The sequence below is a fragment of the Tyto alba genome, unplaced genomic scaffold (assembly GCF_018691265.1).
Source record: "Tyto alba isolate M040663 unplaced genomic scaffold, T.alba_DEE_v4.0 Super-Scaffold_18, whole genome shotgun sequence".
In the NCBI taxonomy this organism is placed as follows: domain Eukaryota; kingdom Metazoa; phylum Chordata; class Aves; order Strigiformes; family Tytonidae; genus Tyto; species Tyto alba.
Genome location: NW_024881280.1, coordinates 29,473,006 through 29,489,986, shown reverse-complemented (window position 1 = coordinate 29,489,986; position 16,981 = coordinate 29,473,006). Strand labels below are relative to the sequence as shown.

The following is a 16,981-nucleotide window of genomic DNA, read 5'->3' as shown; positions in this document are numbered from 1 at the left end:
CCAGATATCTTCTTTGGCATTGTGCCTGCCTTTATAATCCCTGCCCCCCACTGAATGTTGTCATGTCCTTAAACTGTTGGTGTTGCATACTGTGATAGGTTGTTTTTGTTTTCTTTCTTCCTAGTTACTGTAGGTCATTGTATATTATGTCCCTTTAAAAACTAGTGGCTGGACATCAAAGAAGGGTGCAGCCAGGCAGGGCAAGCAGGCAGCACTTTGGGTGCTTCAGATCATCTTCAGAACATCTGCACGTGGTGCTGCTGGGGGAAGCTGTTAGTGAGGGATATGGGTGGATGGAGAACAAAGCATGACTGAAGAGTCTGCACCTGTAGTGTAAGTCCAAATTGTTGGTCACTTTGAGAAGAGCAGGGAGCAGACATACAGCTGAGCCTCAGAGCTAATGGAAAGAGAGAATTTTCTAGAGACCTTGAGGCAGACAGTAACTCAACAGACACTGGAAAGTTGCTGTGTTGGGACCAAGCCTGAAGTTAAAAACCTGCCTGTGAGAACCAGTCTAAAAAGTGGGTTGGAGGGAGACTTATATAAAAGCTTTTATTTCTCTGTCACAGTTTTTGGTGGTTTAAGAAGTTCACTTTGCTTGTTCGTGATATAATGAGGCTCAGCTTTGGACTTTACAGTATCATTGACAATACAGAACTGGGAGGAATGTCTGGTACACCACATGGCTGTGCTGCCATCAAGAGGGAAATGGACAGGCTACAGAACTGGGCAGGGAGGAACCTCATGAACTTCAAAAGGGGAAATTTCTGCATCTGGGGAGGAATGGACCTGGACTATCTGCTGGTCTGCTTAAAAACTTCATGAGACAATTTTAGCAATTTTTCTCTAATCATGTATGTTCTGAGATAGGTACCATTGTGTGTACAGCTAGTTCAAACCTGCTTCGGGTATGTGCTGTGGTATTTTCCAGTAATGCACAGGTCTAGTATTTGTGAACATGGATCCATGGATGGGGTTTTCAGAATAGTAGTCATTAAGCTGAAGTTGGTCAACTGCCTTAAAGATTCACTACTTGACCAGTACATATGGTTGCACCATATATGCAAGGAAAGCTGTATATAATTTTATTAAAGACTTTTCTACCTGGACTACATAATTTCTGTGTCCCTTAAACCTTTCAAGTATATCATATGCACTAATTGTCTTAATGCTATCCCATTCGTTCTGTGTATGACAGTTACTGGTATATGTATAGATGCATCTTTGTCTTATGTGATAATTTAAAGACCTGCACTGTTGCAAAGAGTTCTTTTTTTTTCTTCTTAAAAATAATGTCCTTTGTTCTGATGATACATGCTTTTAATTAAGCAAGGATATTAATACCATGAGAAGTATAGCATAGGCATTAGAGATTTCTGTTAGTTTGCAGTTACTGATGGTCAAAGTTTAGTTATTTTGTTTGCCAAGAATGACTTGCTGATCATCTTGAGGGCTTTTTTTCAAGTAGTTCAATTAAAAGTTGGGTGCAAAAAAACTTAGGTAGAGTCTTATGATCCCTAAATAAAGATAATCAATGGCCGATTCAGACACATTCAAGTGTCATTCTCTTCCCGTAAATTTAACTATATATTTAGAAATGTAACCAAATTTTGCTTCCATCTTTGTGAAATAATCAAAAATTGGTTTCGTGAAGATCTGTAAGAACAGGAGAAGGAACAGAAAGAGTTTAGCTGGGGAATTAATAGCACAGAAATGGGATGTGTCAGGAGTATACGGAGTATTGTTTCTATCAAAGGAATGGAAAGCATGAATTTAAGTTACACATTTTAAAATGTTATCTCTGTTGACTGCCAATGATAGCATTGTTAAAAACAGTAATTTAAAGCTTGCATGTTTGTTTTTGTTTTGTTTTTTTTTTTTTTTTAGTTTTTCTGAGCCTCTTAGATTACTTCTGAAAGCCTTTTTGAAAACTCCACCTTTGGGTTTTGTGGGGTACTGAATCTTAATCACACCTAGGAAGAAATGTGTATACTGTGGCGGTGTGTATAGACCTCAGTTGGGAGTTGGCCTACTCATGCCAGTTGTTGTATCTTAAGAAGGGAGGCAGGTTTTCCTTCAAATAGGAAACTGATCTGGATGAAGGTTTTATGCATTTGTTTTCTGTTAGCAAGTTTCCAGAAACTTTCAGCTTCATATCATCTGAGTTGCCCACATTCTTGTGGAAATTTATTCTGCCTGACTTTTGAGCAGTAAGAGATAGAAAATGCCCAAAGTATTAGTTTTGGCTGTGTCATGTGATGACGTTGCATGCCTGAATTCTCAATGTGATGTGAAAAAAATTACTAGCTGTTACCTCCTCTTCTAAGCTAGTTATGGAGAATAACGATTAAATAGCAGCCGCTTTCAAACTAATGCTACTGGTACCGATGCCTGAATAGTAAATGAAATCGATAAATTGGTGTTCCTTTGGGAAAATATGTTGTTAATCTTAAAACACCAAAACAGTAGTTGGTAAGTAATCTGAGGTTTTTTATATGTACAAAATGATTCTTGCATAATTTTATCTCAGAGTTTCAGTATATACGGTTATGATCTTGATGAACAAACTTTTTTTTTCTTTAATTAGTTACAGAGGTTACGACTGTCGAAGCAATTTATTTTACACTCAGACGGGTGAAATTGTATACCATGTTGCAGCAGTGGGAGTGGTGTACAATCGACAGCAGAACACACAGCGCTTTTATCTAGGTCATGATGATGACATTCTTTGCCTTGCTATTCATCCCTTGAAGGACTATGTGGCAACAGGCCAGGTAGGATGCGTGTTTATCTGCAATAAGAATCTAAAGTTACTACTGCTGAATTTAGAAAAGCCTATTTCAGAGGAAGGAAGTCCAGTCTACATTTATTCAGGTGAAGGACTGCATTTCTGTTGCAGATGGAATCATGTTAAAAAACTGTCACATAAGTGTTTATTCCAGTTCTTTATATTAATTCTTATAAGTCTTTAGTTGATAAGGTTTTTTAAACATTTTTTTAATTTAAGAATATATCCATATTTTTTATTCAGTATTATGTTGCTTCTTTGTGATAACAAGTGGAGGAAATGTGCAATTAAAGTGTCTTTTTTGGTGTCTCGGTTGTGAAGTTAGCTATGTTGTTATTACATTCTGCCACTGGTTTCATGCATTATGTTCTTGATTATCACCTATAGCCAAACTATTTACTGTTTGTACGTGCAACACAGGTGTATATGTTGCTAAAGTATTTATAATAGTTCATTTTATCTTTCACCGGACAGTAATTTTAGATAATTTTTTTCCACCCATGTTTTTGGATGAACACCTCTTCCCATAAATGTCTGTATACCAGGACTTGAAGGTTGATTTGATGTTTCAGGGTTTTAAAATTATCGTTGTTACTATAATTGTTATTATTATATAATAAATTGACCTGAAACTTTTAATAAAAATAAAATTTTGCTTATAATGCCCTCAATTTTTGAAAAAATGTTTGAGATTAACATAAATTTGTAAGTCAGTTTAGGGATTAAAGCCTTAATTGTGATAATTAATTTTATTTAATTTTGGAGTAGTAAAGACTATGACTAAAAATGTGCCTGGATTTACTGTGTTTTAAAGTACCGTAAGCTGTCAACAGAAGGATAGACTCAATTATATACTGTTTTATGTGTACACGTTAGATAGTGTACTACATTACCTTCAGAAATTAAGTGATGCAATAATCAGATTCCCCATGCCACACTGGTTCAGTTTTTCCTGATAGTGGACGATCCAAAAAGCTTTACAAACATCATATACTAAGTTTGTGGCAAAACCAGAAATAGATCTTAGTTTTTTTAAGTCCTTCCCTTCATCTAAAACAGGAGAGTGTTCTGGTTTTGCAGCCTTTTTTGTGCATTGAGGTGAAAAACCTTCAAAATAGCAAATAGTCTTGTAAATACTGACTAGTAATACATGTACATAGATGAAAGAAAAAGCTATATTCCATTTCTTAACAAGTTCTAGTGAACGTGCATTAGTGCCATTCTAATGGAGGGTGCTCCACAGGTATTGGTGCATCGGAATCTGATTTGTAGGCACTTGTAATGACACCAGAAAGCAACAGAAGTCACCTTGATTTCTCAAATATAAAGTAGCTTACATACTAGCAGTAAAAATAGCCTTTTGTTTTCAGACAGGGAATGATTGATAGAGAGTTGATGGAATAAATATGCCACAGTGCAATCAATGAAGGGCTTTCCCTGCCCCGCCCCCCTCTCAAGAGGACTCTAGTTAGTTGTGATTAATATGCCTAAATTCTTTGGAAGGAAGAAAGAGCTAGCTGGGAAGTGGTATTTGTGAAGCAGGAGGAGGAATAATATCCTGCTAGCCAGAAAGAAGTAACACTCAGAAAATTTTATTACTGTATTTTTTAAAATACTTCTAACAGTATTTGTCTAATGTTATAGTTTTGAACAACTGTGTGAAGTAACTGAGAAATGAAAAACAAATGGTTGTAAACACGTTTGCTTTCAGGTTGGTCGAGATTCCTCAATACACATTTGGGATACAGAAACGATAAAACCACTCTCAGTATTAAAGGGCTATCACCAGTATGGTGTTTGTGCTGTTGATTTTTCAGGTAATATTTATTTATTTATTTATTCATATAAAATTTTACTTTTCGGTATGAAAATACAAGCTAATCAGCTCTAGGGAGCAATTGGGAATTCCTTTACACTTAAGACTTTATATTAAAAATATTTTCCAGTGATCAATGTCAAATGAGAGAGGCGGTCTTACAGTGATCATTCATTAAAAAGAGCTCCTGTGGAGTCTTGCACATCAGGAAATGCAAGAAGAGGTTCTGTGTTGTTTAATAGCTGAGCTGATCACTGAAATTTCTTTTTGATTGTATGAGGCAGGTACACAGATCTTGATTGTTACCTGCATTACAACTGTGTAAGCAAATTTTGAGAAAATCGAACAGGTGTGTGCTTTTTTTTTAATAACTTAAATCATGCAAGCCAATTTAGCAGTACACTAAAATTCATAAAGTCCAGTCACAGAGTTCTTTTGGGCAGGAACCCAGCCTCTCTCTCTGCCTTACACTAACATAGGAGACTGTCAGTTAAATCTTTTGAGATTTTTGCACCCCATACATTGAAATCTTGTACCAGTGTTAAATTTCCTCTTCTCCACTGACTTCTATTAACTCTTTAATGGTTTGGATTTACTAGATAGGATCTCTAACCTCACAGTGAAGATGTGTGATCACAAAGATGAGTAGTTTGGGGTCTTTGATGCTTCATACCTTTCTTTGGTTCTCCTTTTTCAAGACGTGAATCTCACTTCCCAAATTCTGACATGGATGCGTAGCAATTTCAAAGCTGGATGCATGTCAGAAATTCATTGATCATGAGTGAGCACAAATAACTTATTTCTTGGTGGTTAATGTGGGATATGTGTCAGAGCTTCTTGAAGACTTCACACTATTACTAAATTAAAGAATGTTTCATAAACTTCATGGTATTGCTTCAGTGCTTTCCTGTTTAGAAATGAACAGGGATTTTGAGATTGAACAGAAAAATTTCACAATAAAACCTGTGATGAAGGTTTTTGTGCAGCTGTGTCAGCAACTAGCAGAACAAGGGATTTGATACAAACACAGAGGATCTAAGTGCAATTTTTAGGCAGGGTAACTTAGAGGCCAGTCTGTCTACGCTAAGACTTTAAACACACATTGTATAATTATTCACCTGTTTGTACATTCTTTTTACACATTTTGTGGAGTTATAATATTCTTTAATTTGGTTTCTTATTATTGCAACATAATGTTATCTATCTACTCTCTTAATTGTGAATTTATTTTTCTAGTGGATGGGAAACGATTGGCTTCTGTTGGGATAGATGACAATCACACTATTGTACTCTGGGATTGGAAGAAGGGAGAAAAGCTTTCAGTAGTAAGGTGGGAATTTCGCTTTGTTTTAAAATTTGTACCTGGATTTACTCTCAAATGACAGTAAGCAAAATATATTCATTAACGAATAATAGTTCTCTAATAAATTAGAGCTTCTATCACCTCAGTGATATAGGTAATAACATTTAGTACAACCTTAGAACTTTCTTTGGAAGAAAAACATTGAAGCTCTGATAAGAGTCAACAAGAATTACAACAGTGATAGCTCCACTGGTGAAGAAAGAAGACATAGAAGACAAAGTTTATTTACTTTTATTTGATGTGTTGTGAAGTAACTTCTTTCAAACTCATTCTATGGAATTCTGTAGGCCCTCCCAGAGACGGTGATGTGTGCTCTGCTTTTCACACCTTTTTCATCAGAGGTCATGTCTTTCTTGGGATAGTAGTTTGCAGTTGTATTGTTCAGTTCCCTTTTCTTCAAGGTTCTTTCATTTTCCTTTCCGTGTCTAAGCGCTGTTCTAGGTAGGTTTGAAAGGGATTTATTATTCTCTGAAGATACAACTTAAAAAGTATCAATTTCCTTTCTATCCATTAAGTTCATTATTGCTCTTCAATGACATTGACTCTCATTTTCTTTGTAAACACAGTTTGAGTTTCTTATCCACTGAGTAATGAAAATCTTGAATAAATGATTTAGGTAATGAAGAGAACTCCCTTCCCAGTTATTTGTCAGAAGCCCAGTTAGCTTGTCTTCTCTGAAGATACTGATTTGGGCCTTTTACTGGTCTGCCTTTCATGTGATTTCTTTTTTTTTTTTTTTTTTTTTTTTTTCTTTTAAGTTGCCCTATTCTCTGAACCCACCAATCTCACTTAATTGTTTGTTTTTTTTTTATTTTAATCCAACTTTAATCAGTTTATAGTGGATTTAGTTTCTGGAGTGTTTTTGCTCCTACCTAGTTAGAGGGATTGAATAGAATTTTTGAGAGCGCCCTCTATACTTTGAAGATTGCAGTGTGAGGTCGAAAAGAACTGGTTATGCTTTTTGCTACTAGTTCATTTAGTGGTCTGAAAATGACAGAAGGTAGAAGATTATCACCACTCTTGAGCAGGGAGCAAAAATTAGGGATTAGTGGCTTTTCTGCATTTTAAAGAAAAAAAAACCCAACCTACTAGTAAGCATTTATTTCCTTGTATAGATAGCAAACTAAAGGTTTGAAGGGTAATGAAAATATAACAGGATTCAGTATTAGTTGTTTGGCTTTCTTTCTCCTCATAATAAAGGATTGTTAATGATTTGAAAGTAAATGTTAGCAAGGTAGAACTGTATGCATTAGCAAAAAAACCCCAAACCAAAACCTATTTAAAAATATGAATGCTTATATTTTTATTTAAAATATTTTGCTTTCCATTTCAGGGGAAGCAAAGATAAGATTTTTGTTGTTAAGATTAATCCCTACATGCCTGATAAACTGATTACAGTTGGAATTAAACACATGAAATTCTGGCGTAGAGCAGGTAAGGAAACTTTTCAGAATCGCATCATTTTCTGTTACTTAAAGTAGAAATATTGCATCTCTTATAGTATGTTTCATGCATTAAAGGCAAATGTGTTATATAAATCTGTATATCTAAGTTAGCTTTGTCCTAGTAGCAATAATGTTAATTGGCATTATTGCAGTAGTGGGAATTCTTTTTAAGATCAATTTGCCATGGAGCTGGCGTTACACAAGTAGAAAGGACCCTGGATTTCCTATTTTTGTTTTAGTATTTAATAATAATATAGCACATCTGAAAATGTTAGAGCTGCTCTAAAGTCATGGAACAGTTTTTGGAAGCAGGACCTTTAGAATATGTATGTAATAAAGAGGGACAAATACAAATAAATTTAAATACAACAATTCAGACAAAGTACTCGAAGAGGATATGTGTCAGTTGAGACCTGTTTGTTTAGATACTCCTGTTGAACTTGACAATTAAAAACCAAGTTAAAGCAGCTTGCATTATCTGCTTGAAAAATTCATAAGAGTGAAAACATCCATTTCCTGATACTAGTGTGAACTTCTTTGTTTCAAACCTCAAAACATGGATGAAGACATATGTGCTACAGAAGGCTAGCTTATCTGCTAAGAATGTTCCCCTTATTCATGCAGAATTTATGCACGTTAGCTCACAGGAGTCCTTGGTAAAGACTAATTGTGGAGAGAAAAGTCTGTGACGAAAAAATGACACTAGTTTTCTCAGTTCTGGCTCCAACAGAGATTGATCAATATTGCCTGAGAGCAAGCTGTTGAAGTATATATAAATTATTAATTTTAATAATTGTGCCTGCTATCTATAGAAGGAACAAAGTGTTTCAGAATATTTACTGAATGAATTACTATAAATTCTTTAGAAAGAAGTCTTAACTATGATAAAAGCCTGGAGATGGTGATTCTGAATCAAGAAATTAGATTGTTTAAAATGCCTCTTTTCTCTCTGGCATTGCTCAGTCAGGAGGAAACAAATTTCTGTAATGCTGTAGCCCATCTGTGCAAGACGGCAATGACACGCTGGCAAGGCAGTCGCAGTGAAACACACTTGGCAGCATTAATGTGGGGAACAGAGTATCAGTGCACCTTAACAAATGCCATGTCTCTGAAATCTGCACTTAGAGCAGGTGTACTTGATGTGAGAAGTGACACCAAAGTACATACTTTGGACTAAATTTTTATCAGTTGCAAGTGATGGCAAGGGAGGTTCAGAGACCTTGCTTCTGTAAGTACAAGAATGTTATGAAGTGTCAGATCCTAAGGGGCTTCTGTGTTACACCACTTGAAGTTTCTTTGAGGATTGTGAAAATATAAATCTGGCTTTCTAGCCATAAGTTACTATGTGCCTTAACTGTCAGATGAGTTTTGATACAGTATTGTAAAGAATTTTAAAATGTATACAGCTGTAACACTTCTGTTATACAGAGGCCAATATAGCAAACCTCTAAAATAAAAATAGAAATCCTTTCACTGTGTGGTAGTTGCTAAGTTTTTTTGTTTAGATGCAAGTTTGCAAACGCACTTGGTCTGTCTATGTGGGTATATGTACATATCCTAATCCAGATTCAAGTAGCAAGTTAAAAGTAAGGTTTTTTTGTTGGAAAATGAAGAGTGGTAGAAAAAAATACATTTCTGAGAATGCTTCTTGGGCTTAGTTTTTCGGGGATCACAGATAAACCAGAAGAAAAGGACTTACTGTTCTGGGTAAGGTTGTACAGTTTGAGGAAAGTAATTCTAAGCAAACATCTGATGACTTGATTTTTTGTTTGAACCAGGCGGAGGACTAATTGGGAGAAAGGGCTGCATAGGTGCATTGGGAAGAACCGACACAATGATGTGCGCAGTGTATGGCTGGACTGAAGAGATGGCGTTCTCTGGAACTTCCACAGGGGATGTGTGTATTTGGAGAGATCTGTTTCTCATAAAAACTGTCAAAGCACATGATGGTCCTGTGTTCAGCATGCACGCATTGGAAAAAGTAAATAAACCGCTCATTGTTTTTTGATGTCTGGACAAAGAAGTCTATGAAGTTAGTCTTTCCCAAATTTAGGAATCCATGGCTTTATTTCCATTACAGAAAAGCCTTATGAGGTCCAGATTCAAAATAGCTTATGCATGTCTCTAATTCTTGATATGTAGCATGCTGTTTCTCAAATTCTTGTTGTCCAGTGACTACTTAGGCAGTAGTTTCCGTGACATTTTACTAAAAAATAATAGTAACTTACAATAAGTAAAAGTACTTTTTGATCTAAGCATCCATAAGTTTAATGGAATATGTGAGCTTGTGAGAGGGGGGAAAAAATCATACTTTTACAATTTTGTGCTGTAATTACTTTCTACAAGTAGAAGCATTCAGTCTGTAGATCACCATGTACTCTCTCCTGATTCTTTTGACTCAGGAAAGCCTTTAAGCATGTGCTTAAATGTGAATGGGTATTCCAGTTAAATTACTTGTACATTTGAAGTTATGTATATGTTTGTGTTTTGCTAGGTTAGACTGAGTTAACTCCACCTTCTAATATTTCAGTTTCAGTATAGTAGCTTTTGACAAAGTATGTGTTACTCATATTGAAAGAACTAAGTGCTACAAAGGGAAGTATTTATGATTTCAGTATCAAGTGTACCAATTGCTTCATTAAATAGCTGTAAATAATTTTTGAAGACAGAATGACACAAATATTCATATATTCGAACAATTTTCCTAGTGTGGTAGAAACTTATTGTTTAGAACTTTTAAATCCAGCATGTGTACATGGACTGTACAGAATTGTGCTACCTTCATCAGGAGGAGAATTAAACCATTTTGTTGCTCTGGACTTTTTCATCTCTTAACATCTGTAATTCTGCTCATTACAGTGTTGTATATAATCCATTTTCAGTATTGTCAGAAATCACTGAAAAATTAAGGAAAGATAAATGACAATAAGTTGTGATTTTTATATATATATATACACACACACACTTTTTTTTTTTTTTTTTTTTTTTTTTTTTTTTTTTTCCCAGGGATTTGTCACTGGAGGAAAGGATGGGGTAGTTGCTCTCTGGGACGATACCTTTGAACGTTGTCTCAAAACGTATGCCATCAAAAGGGCTGCTTTGGCCCCTGGATCTAAAGGTAACAGAGACTTTATCCTATTTTTTATTTTATTTAAAATACTTTCTTTAGAAAACTCTTTCTGTAGAATTGCTTTCCTCAGTAGGAGGAAATCCACATTTGACATAATGAATACTACAAATGATTTTTGTAAGGCTTTATTGATTCTAAATAAGTATTTTTTTCTGTTGGGAGGGGAATGCAATGTTGTAGTGTCTGTTTGCACATTTGGTGGCTGCAGATCTTTGTATTTACCTTATTATCTGCCTGAATGAATTGATTTAACCTTGAGTTTCTTACCACTCAGGTGATTTTAATTTTTTTTTTTAAAGTGGCAACCAAAAAACCCATTAAATTTCTAATCATGAAGTATCTTGTCTGGTCTTTTTTGTTTTGGAGAAGTGGAATTCAGAACTGTGGTTAGTTTTCTAAGTTGTTAGTACATTTTATGACTTAATTTTCTGTAACTACATATGTCTTTTGAAATTATTTAAGAGCACTTTCTATTATTCCTGTTTCTTCCATTTATTCTTGATCTGAGTGCTGATTTACAGTTTCCCCTATTTGACATTCTGGATAGCGTTTTCTCCCCTTGCCCCCCTGCCTTAAAACTACATCTGATGTGTTCTGATGTATATGGTTTGATTTGCAAAAATCATGAATGGAAACACCCATTAGCTAAAACATTCTACTACACAGTGTCTCATTCTCATACCTGTTTAATAACAAGCTAGATTTGAAGGTAGAATAATTACTAGCAGTATAGTAATATAGTTGATACTTCACATGCAGATTTTTTCACTGAAACTGCCAGTGAGTCAGGCTGATTAAACTTGAGAGACACCTGGTTGAGAAGAAAGATTAGTGTCAGTTGGGTAGTTGCTAAATGCTCCCAAATTAATAAAAATGTGTAAGTTCTATTCAGGAATAGGTTTTTACTTGTTTACTACTGAGCATCATTTTCTACAGTGAGAATGTAATATGCATGTGTGTGAAAAATCCTCCTCAGTGCATACTTGAGAATTCTCAGTCTTTTAACATTTTAATGTTCTAGGTCTCCTCTTAGAAGATAATCCTTCTATACGTGCCATATCTTTAGGACATGGTCATATTTTAGTGGGCACAAAGAATGGTGAAATATTGGAAGTGGATAAAAGTGGACCAATAACTCTGCTGGTTCAGGTACATATTAAATATCAGTCCAATATGCCATACCACAAATTGCTATTTTATTTTTCAAGTAAAGACTGGTGTGAAAGAACAAGCATCTTAATTACTGGTGAAGTTAGCAAGTTACTGTCACTTCATACATTTTTAGTGCTAGGCTAGACCATTATGACTGTTTAATGAGCAAAACCAATCACAGAATTTCATGTACTAATTTGTTCAACAAGTTCATCCTTTCAAACAGACCAAGATCATATTTCTGTTTAAAAAAAAAAAAAAAAGTGTGTGAAACAGTGGATCCTCCACTAAATTCCTTAATAATTTTTTCTGAATACTAGTTACTGTTATTACTTTTTAAAGTTGTCTCCTTGAGGTTTTGGATTTTCTTTGTAATTATGTAAAAAACATTTGTTTTCTTTGCCATACTAAGCAGACTGCATTTCTTAAGCCTGACTATAAACCAGACTTTTTTACATTGTATCATCATATGATTTTCTTTTATACGTAAATAATAATCTGTGGATCTTTAATTCACACTTCTAAGTGGTCAATGCAATATGTAAGAATTAGATTTTTTAAAATAATATATTAGAACCTAAGGTAAAGAAAAAATCCAACTCATAGACTCATAGAATAGTTTGGGTTGGAAGGGAGATTTAAAGGTCACCTAGTCTGACCCCCCTGCCATGGGCAGGGACATCTTCAACTAGATCAGGTTGCTCAAAGCCCTGTCCAGCCTGACCTTGAATGTCAGGTGAGGGATGGGGCATCCATCACCTCTCTGGGCAACCTATTCCGATGTTTCACCACCCTCATTGTAAAAAATGTCTTCCCCATACCTGGTCCAAGTCTACCTTCTTTTAGTTTAAACCTATTAGCCCTTGTCCTGTCACAACAAGCCCTGCTACAAAGTCCGTCCTCATCTTTTCTGTAGCCCCCTTTAAGTACTGAAAGGCTGCAATAAGGTCTCCCTGGAGCCTTCTCTTCTCCAGGCTGAACAACCCCAACTCTCTCAGCCTGTTCCAGCCCCCTGATCATTTTTGTGGCCTTCCTCTGGACCCACCCCAAAAGGTCCATGACTTTTCTGTGCTGAGGGCTCCAGAGCTGGATGCAGCACTGCAGGTGGGGTCTCACCAGAGCAGAGCACAGAGGCAGAATCACCTCCTTGCAGCTGCTGGCCACATTTCTCTTGATGAAGCCCAGGGTACAGTTGGTTTTCTGGGCTGTAAGCACAGAGTGCTTGCTCATGTCCAGCTTTTCCAGTACCCCCAAGTCCTTTTCTGCAGGGCTACTCTCAATCCACTCATCGCCCAGCCTGTATTTGTGCTTGGCATTGCCTCGGCCCACGTGCAGGACCTTGCACTCAGCCTTGTTGAACCTCGTGAGGTTTACATGGGCCCACTTCTTGAGCTTGTCCAGGTCCCTCTGGATGGCATCCCTTCCCTGAGGCATGTCAACCTCAGCACTCAGCTTGGTGTTATCTGCAAACCTGCTGAGAGTGCACTCAGTCCCACTGTTTGTGTCATTGGCATAGATGCATGTGAAGATTTTTTCACAGGGAAAAGTTTTTCTCTAGTACTGATTACAGTAATTTGCCCTTTTACTGTAAGTAGCAGGGTGAGGGTTTTTTTCAGATGTTCTAAGTTTCTATTCAGATATTTCTTTATTATCCTCTAAAGATATGCATGTTCTCTTTGTTCTTTCTTTTTTAAAAACCTCCATAAAGTATTATTTCATATCTCAGTTTAAAATAGAAAGTCATCTGATTCACTTTGTTTTTTCAGGGTCACATGGAGGGGGAAGTTTGGGGTCTAGCTACTCATCCTCATTTACCTATTTGTGCCACTGTAAGTGATGACAAAACCTTAAGAATATGGGATTTATCTCCTAGCCATTGTATGTTAGCTGTTCGCAAATTGAAGAAGGGTAAGATGCTTAGTAAGAAAAAATATTTAACTGAATTCAGTTGACATTTACTAACATTGTGAATCTTTCAAAAGCAGGACTGAATAAACTCCTTTCTTTGCTCAAATTATTTTATTGATGCTATGTTCACGAGTTATGTAGGCCTTAAGCTAATGAATCTGTAGGAAAGAGTGCTATGTAATATTGTTCTTAAGATTATTTGCAATTGTAACATGTTTAAGTCAGTGAATTTACAATAAAAGTTGAGCTAATTACATAAATCTGCCATGTTGCTTATAGCATTGCATGCTTTTTTGAAAAGTGAAGGACTTCAAATCTGGAAACTTCTGGGAGGAATGTTAGAAATAATGTTGCATTTATCTTCTTTGTGAATGTTAAAAGAATCTAGAATTTCAAGGAAAGAGAGCAGTCATAAAATTCTTACTTGTTTTATACTATGTAACTAAATTCTATTTTGGCAGATGGAAAATCTGTTGTGACATCATACAAGGAGACTTTTTTTTGGATTAGAATATACTGGCCTTACCAAGCTGTCAATGATGTATACGCTTTGCTAGACAAAGGAATACAATAGGCTTTATCAGTTTGGCGTTCTGTAAAGCATTTTGATCCAAACCTTATAAAAAGCTTAGTAGACGATGATTTGGATTGATAAAGTAAATGTAAGAAGAGTCATGAGCTGGTTCAAGCAGGGATTAAACAAGGAAGTTTCAAGTTGGTGAAGTCTGCTTAAGTTTTAGAGCTGATATTACTTAATAATTTTAAGTGTAGTTTTGGCAGAAAAATAAGGACTCTGATGACTTAACTTGCTGATGAGACACACTTTCAGATGCTTTGGAGATCTTAAAAAGCACCTCTGCGCTGTACAGAAAGAGCTGGGTACTTCTGCAGATAGCAGTAATGGAAATGAGATAGTATGCGGTAATTAAAAAAGGCAAGACTCGACTGTAAGAAAAATGTCTGTGTAGGTGAGGAGTAACTGAGGAGCAGAAGGCTGAGGATGTTCTAGCTGATCACAGAATGATGAATACATATGACAGTGAGGTATTTTTCTCAGAACATACTGAAGTGTTCATGTAATTTACAAGAAACATCAGAATATTTCTGGTGTACACTTCTCATCTGTGTTCAACTGAACGAAATTAAACTGAAAGTTGAATATGGAGAAAGGGGAGCTACAAAGGATAATTAATGAGAAGCTTTGTGGTGGAGTCAGCTAAATAAAGGATTATTATCTGCAAGTTATTCAGAGGAACATATAGTAGGGAAAAATATTTATGCTAATGGAAAATTCTGGCATGGAAACAAATATATATAGGCTGACCATAAATAAATTTAGATTGGAAATTAAAATGTTTTTCAAATGAAACTCGGTATGTTTATTAAAAGGATTATGTGACACAGTGACCATGATAGCAGGCAACTGGATTCTGTGAGTCCAGAAGGTCTTTTCCAGCTTTGTTCTCCTTACCAGGGCAAATGGTAACAAACAACTGGCACCAAATAGGTGAGGAGAGCAAATTAGAAATACACAATAGTGATTAATTGGTATTACTAATGTAGAATATGTCAGTTAATATGCAAATAAACATAGTCTAAGATTTTGGGGTTGTGTAGTTGTTGATTTGCCAATAGCTGCTGTGTGCTATCACAGATGTAGAGCTTGGAAGTGATCTTGGCAGTATCTAAAAAATGTCATTAGACTATATACTAGAAGAATGGCTTTCCTTTACTACTGGAAAAATAAATCTAAAAGAGGGATTATGCACTGTAAATGTACCTAAATGCCATTTCTGTATTCTTCATAGGAGGTAGATGTTGCTGCTTTTCTCCTGATGGAAAAGCATTAGCCGTTGGTCTCAACGATGGAAGTTTTTTGATAGTTAATGCAGATACCCTGGAGGATCTAGTTTCTTTCCAGCACAGGAAAGATGTTATTTCAGAGATCCGATTTTCTCCTGGTAAGTGGTTTTAAATGAAGATTTTTGTATCAAGGTAGGGGTAGAGATTTGTAGTATTCTTTTACATGTAACAAGTAAGTCAGCCAGACTAATGTTAACATTTTGAAAAATACTGGGTGTGAAGTCCTGTGCTGCTTGTTTAGGGAGCAGATTATTGGAACGGGTTTGCTCATAGTAACTTCCTGAATGCAATGCTCAATTTTAAATCATGAATATCCAGCAGCCTCCATAGGTCCCTAGGGTTCCACTTGGAGCTGCATAAGTTTGGTTCTTTACTGTGGTTGCTGTTAGCTAGTGAGAATCCTTGAAACTGATGTTTTGGAAAGTTCTGGCATCTTCTTTTTTCTTCTTTTCCCCCCTACAGTGCTTAGCACTCCCAGTGAGGCTAGGTTTTTTCAAATAGTACAGCTCTTATTTAGGAACTCAGATGTATGGCCTGAACTAATAGTACTACTTCAGTGAAAATACTTTTCTGTAGGAGAAATTTGGTGAAAATCACTGGTACTAATTTTCATGAAACATTACTTTCTGGTTACCTGAGCCTTACCACTCTGAGTGCAATAAATATTTAAAATTTCTTCAAATAGTTTTTTATTGTTTGAAGATGTAATGATGTAATGGTTGTATATTTCATACTGATTTTGATTGTGATATGAACTTTAGTCTGTTGGGGCCTATGTATAAATTAGCAAGCTTGTTTCAAAGAAATCAGAGTTGCATATAGCTGTACTGGTATTTACTGTACAGAGCACTACAATTTTTGAAAATGTCTTGTGTTGATACCAATTTTAGGTGCTGGAAAGTACTTAGCTGTGGCATCCTGTGACAACTTTGTAGATATTTATAATGTAATGAGCAGTAAACGAGTGGGAATCTGCAAGGGAGCCTCCAGCTATATCACACACATGGACTGGGATGTAAGAGGTAAGTAGCATTCATTCTAACAATCTACTGGAAGTTTGATTACATTATATACTAAATACAGTACCTCTACGGTATGAATTTATGGTATCACTGAGAGATTTAATTATTCAGTTTATGAATATGTTCACAGCACCTGAATAAATACAAACTCATTATTTTTACTGCTATTTATATATTGAAAAGTTGTGCAATTTGAAGTAAAATATGTTGTCTCTATGGATTGGTTTGTTTGGGGATTTTTTGCATCTTCCATGTTTATTGTTTGACTTCTTGAATAATGTACTGCATAGTTTAGTTGCATCTGTAGCTCAGGAATATGTATCCTTGTTGTCAAAAATAGCAAAAAGACTGGATTTCCTGTCTTCCTGGGTCTTAATACATGATTAATTTAAATACTAATTGTTGTGGTTCGAATCTGGCCAGCAGCCAAACACCACACAGCTGCTTGTTTACCCTCCCCTGCCCCGGGGCATGGGGGAGAGGATTGGAGGAGT

At 35.8% G+C, this 16,981-nt stretch overlaps 1 protein-coding gene across 11 annotated transcripts in view; it reads left to right on the top strand.

Annotated features, from left to right (window-relative positions):
• Window positions 1-16,981, top strand: part of EML5 (EMAP like 5) — a 111,050-nt gene that overhangs the window by 53,159 nt on the left and 40,910 nt on the right. For all 11 annotated transcript variants that reach the window (XR_006165151.1, XR_006165152.1, XM_042791008.1 and 8 more), the window contains exons 14-23: window positions 2,588-2,774; window positions 4,500-4,605; window positions 5,841-5,934; window positions 7,301-7,401; window positions 9,191-9,393; window positions 10,419-10,530; window positions 11,564-11,691; window positions 13,461-13,602; window positions 15,411-15,563; window positions 16,356-16,487. Coding sequence is in view for 9 of the 11 variants with exons in the window: in XM_042791008.1 (XP_042646942.1) it covers window positions 2,588-2,774; window positions 4,500-4,605; window positions 5,841-5,934; window positions 7,301-7,401; window positions 9,191-9,393; window positions 10,419-10,530; window positions 11,564-11,691; window positions 13,461-13,602; window positions 15,411-15,563; window positions 16,356-16,487 (1,358 nt within the window). In the remaining 2 variants the exon portion in view is untranslated. The remainder of the gene's footprint in view (window positions 1-2,587; window positions 2,775-4,499; window positions 4,606-5,840; window positions 5,935-7,300; window positions 7,402-9,190; window positions 9,394-10,418; window positions 10,531-11,563; window positions 11,692-13,460; window positions 13,603-15,410; window positions 15,564-16,355; window positions 16,488-16,981) is intronic.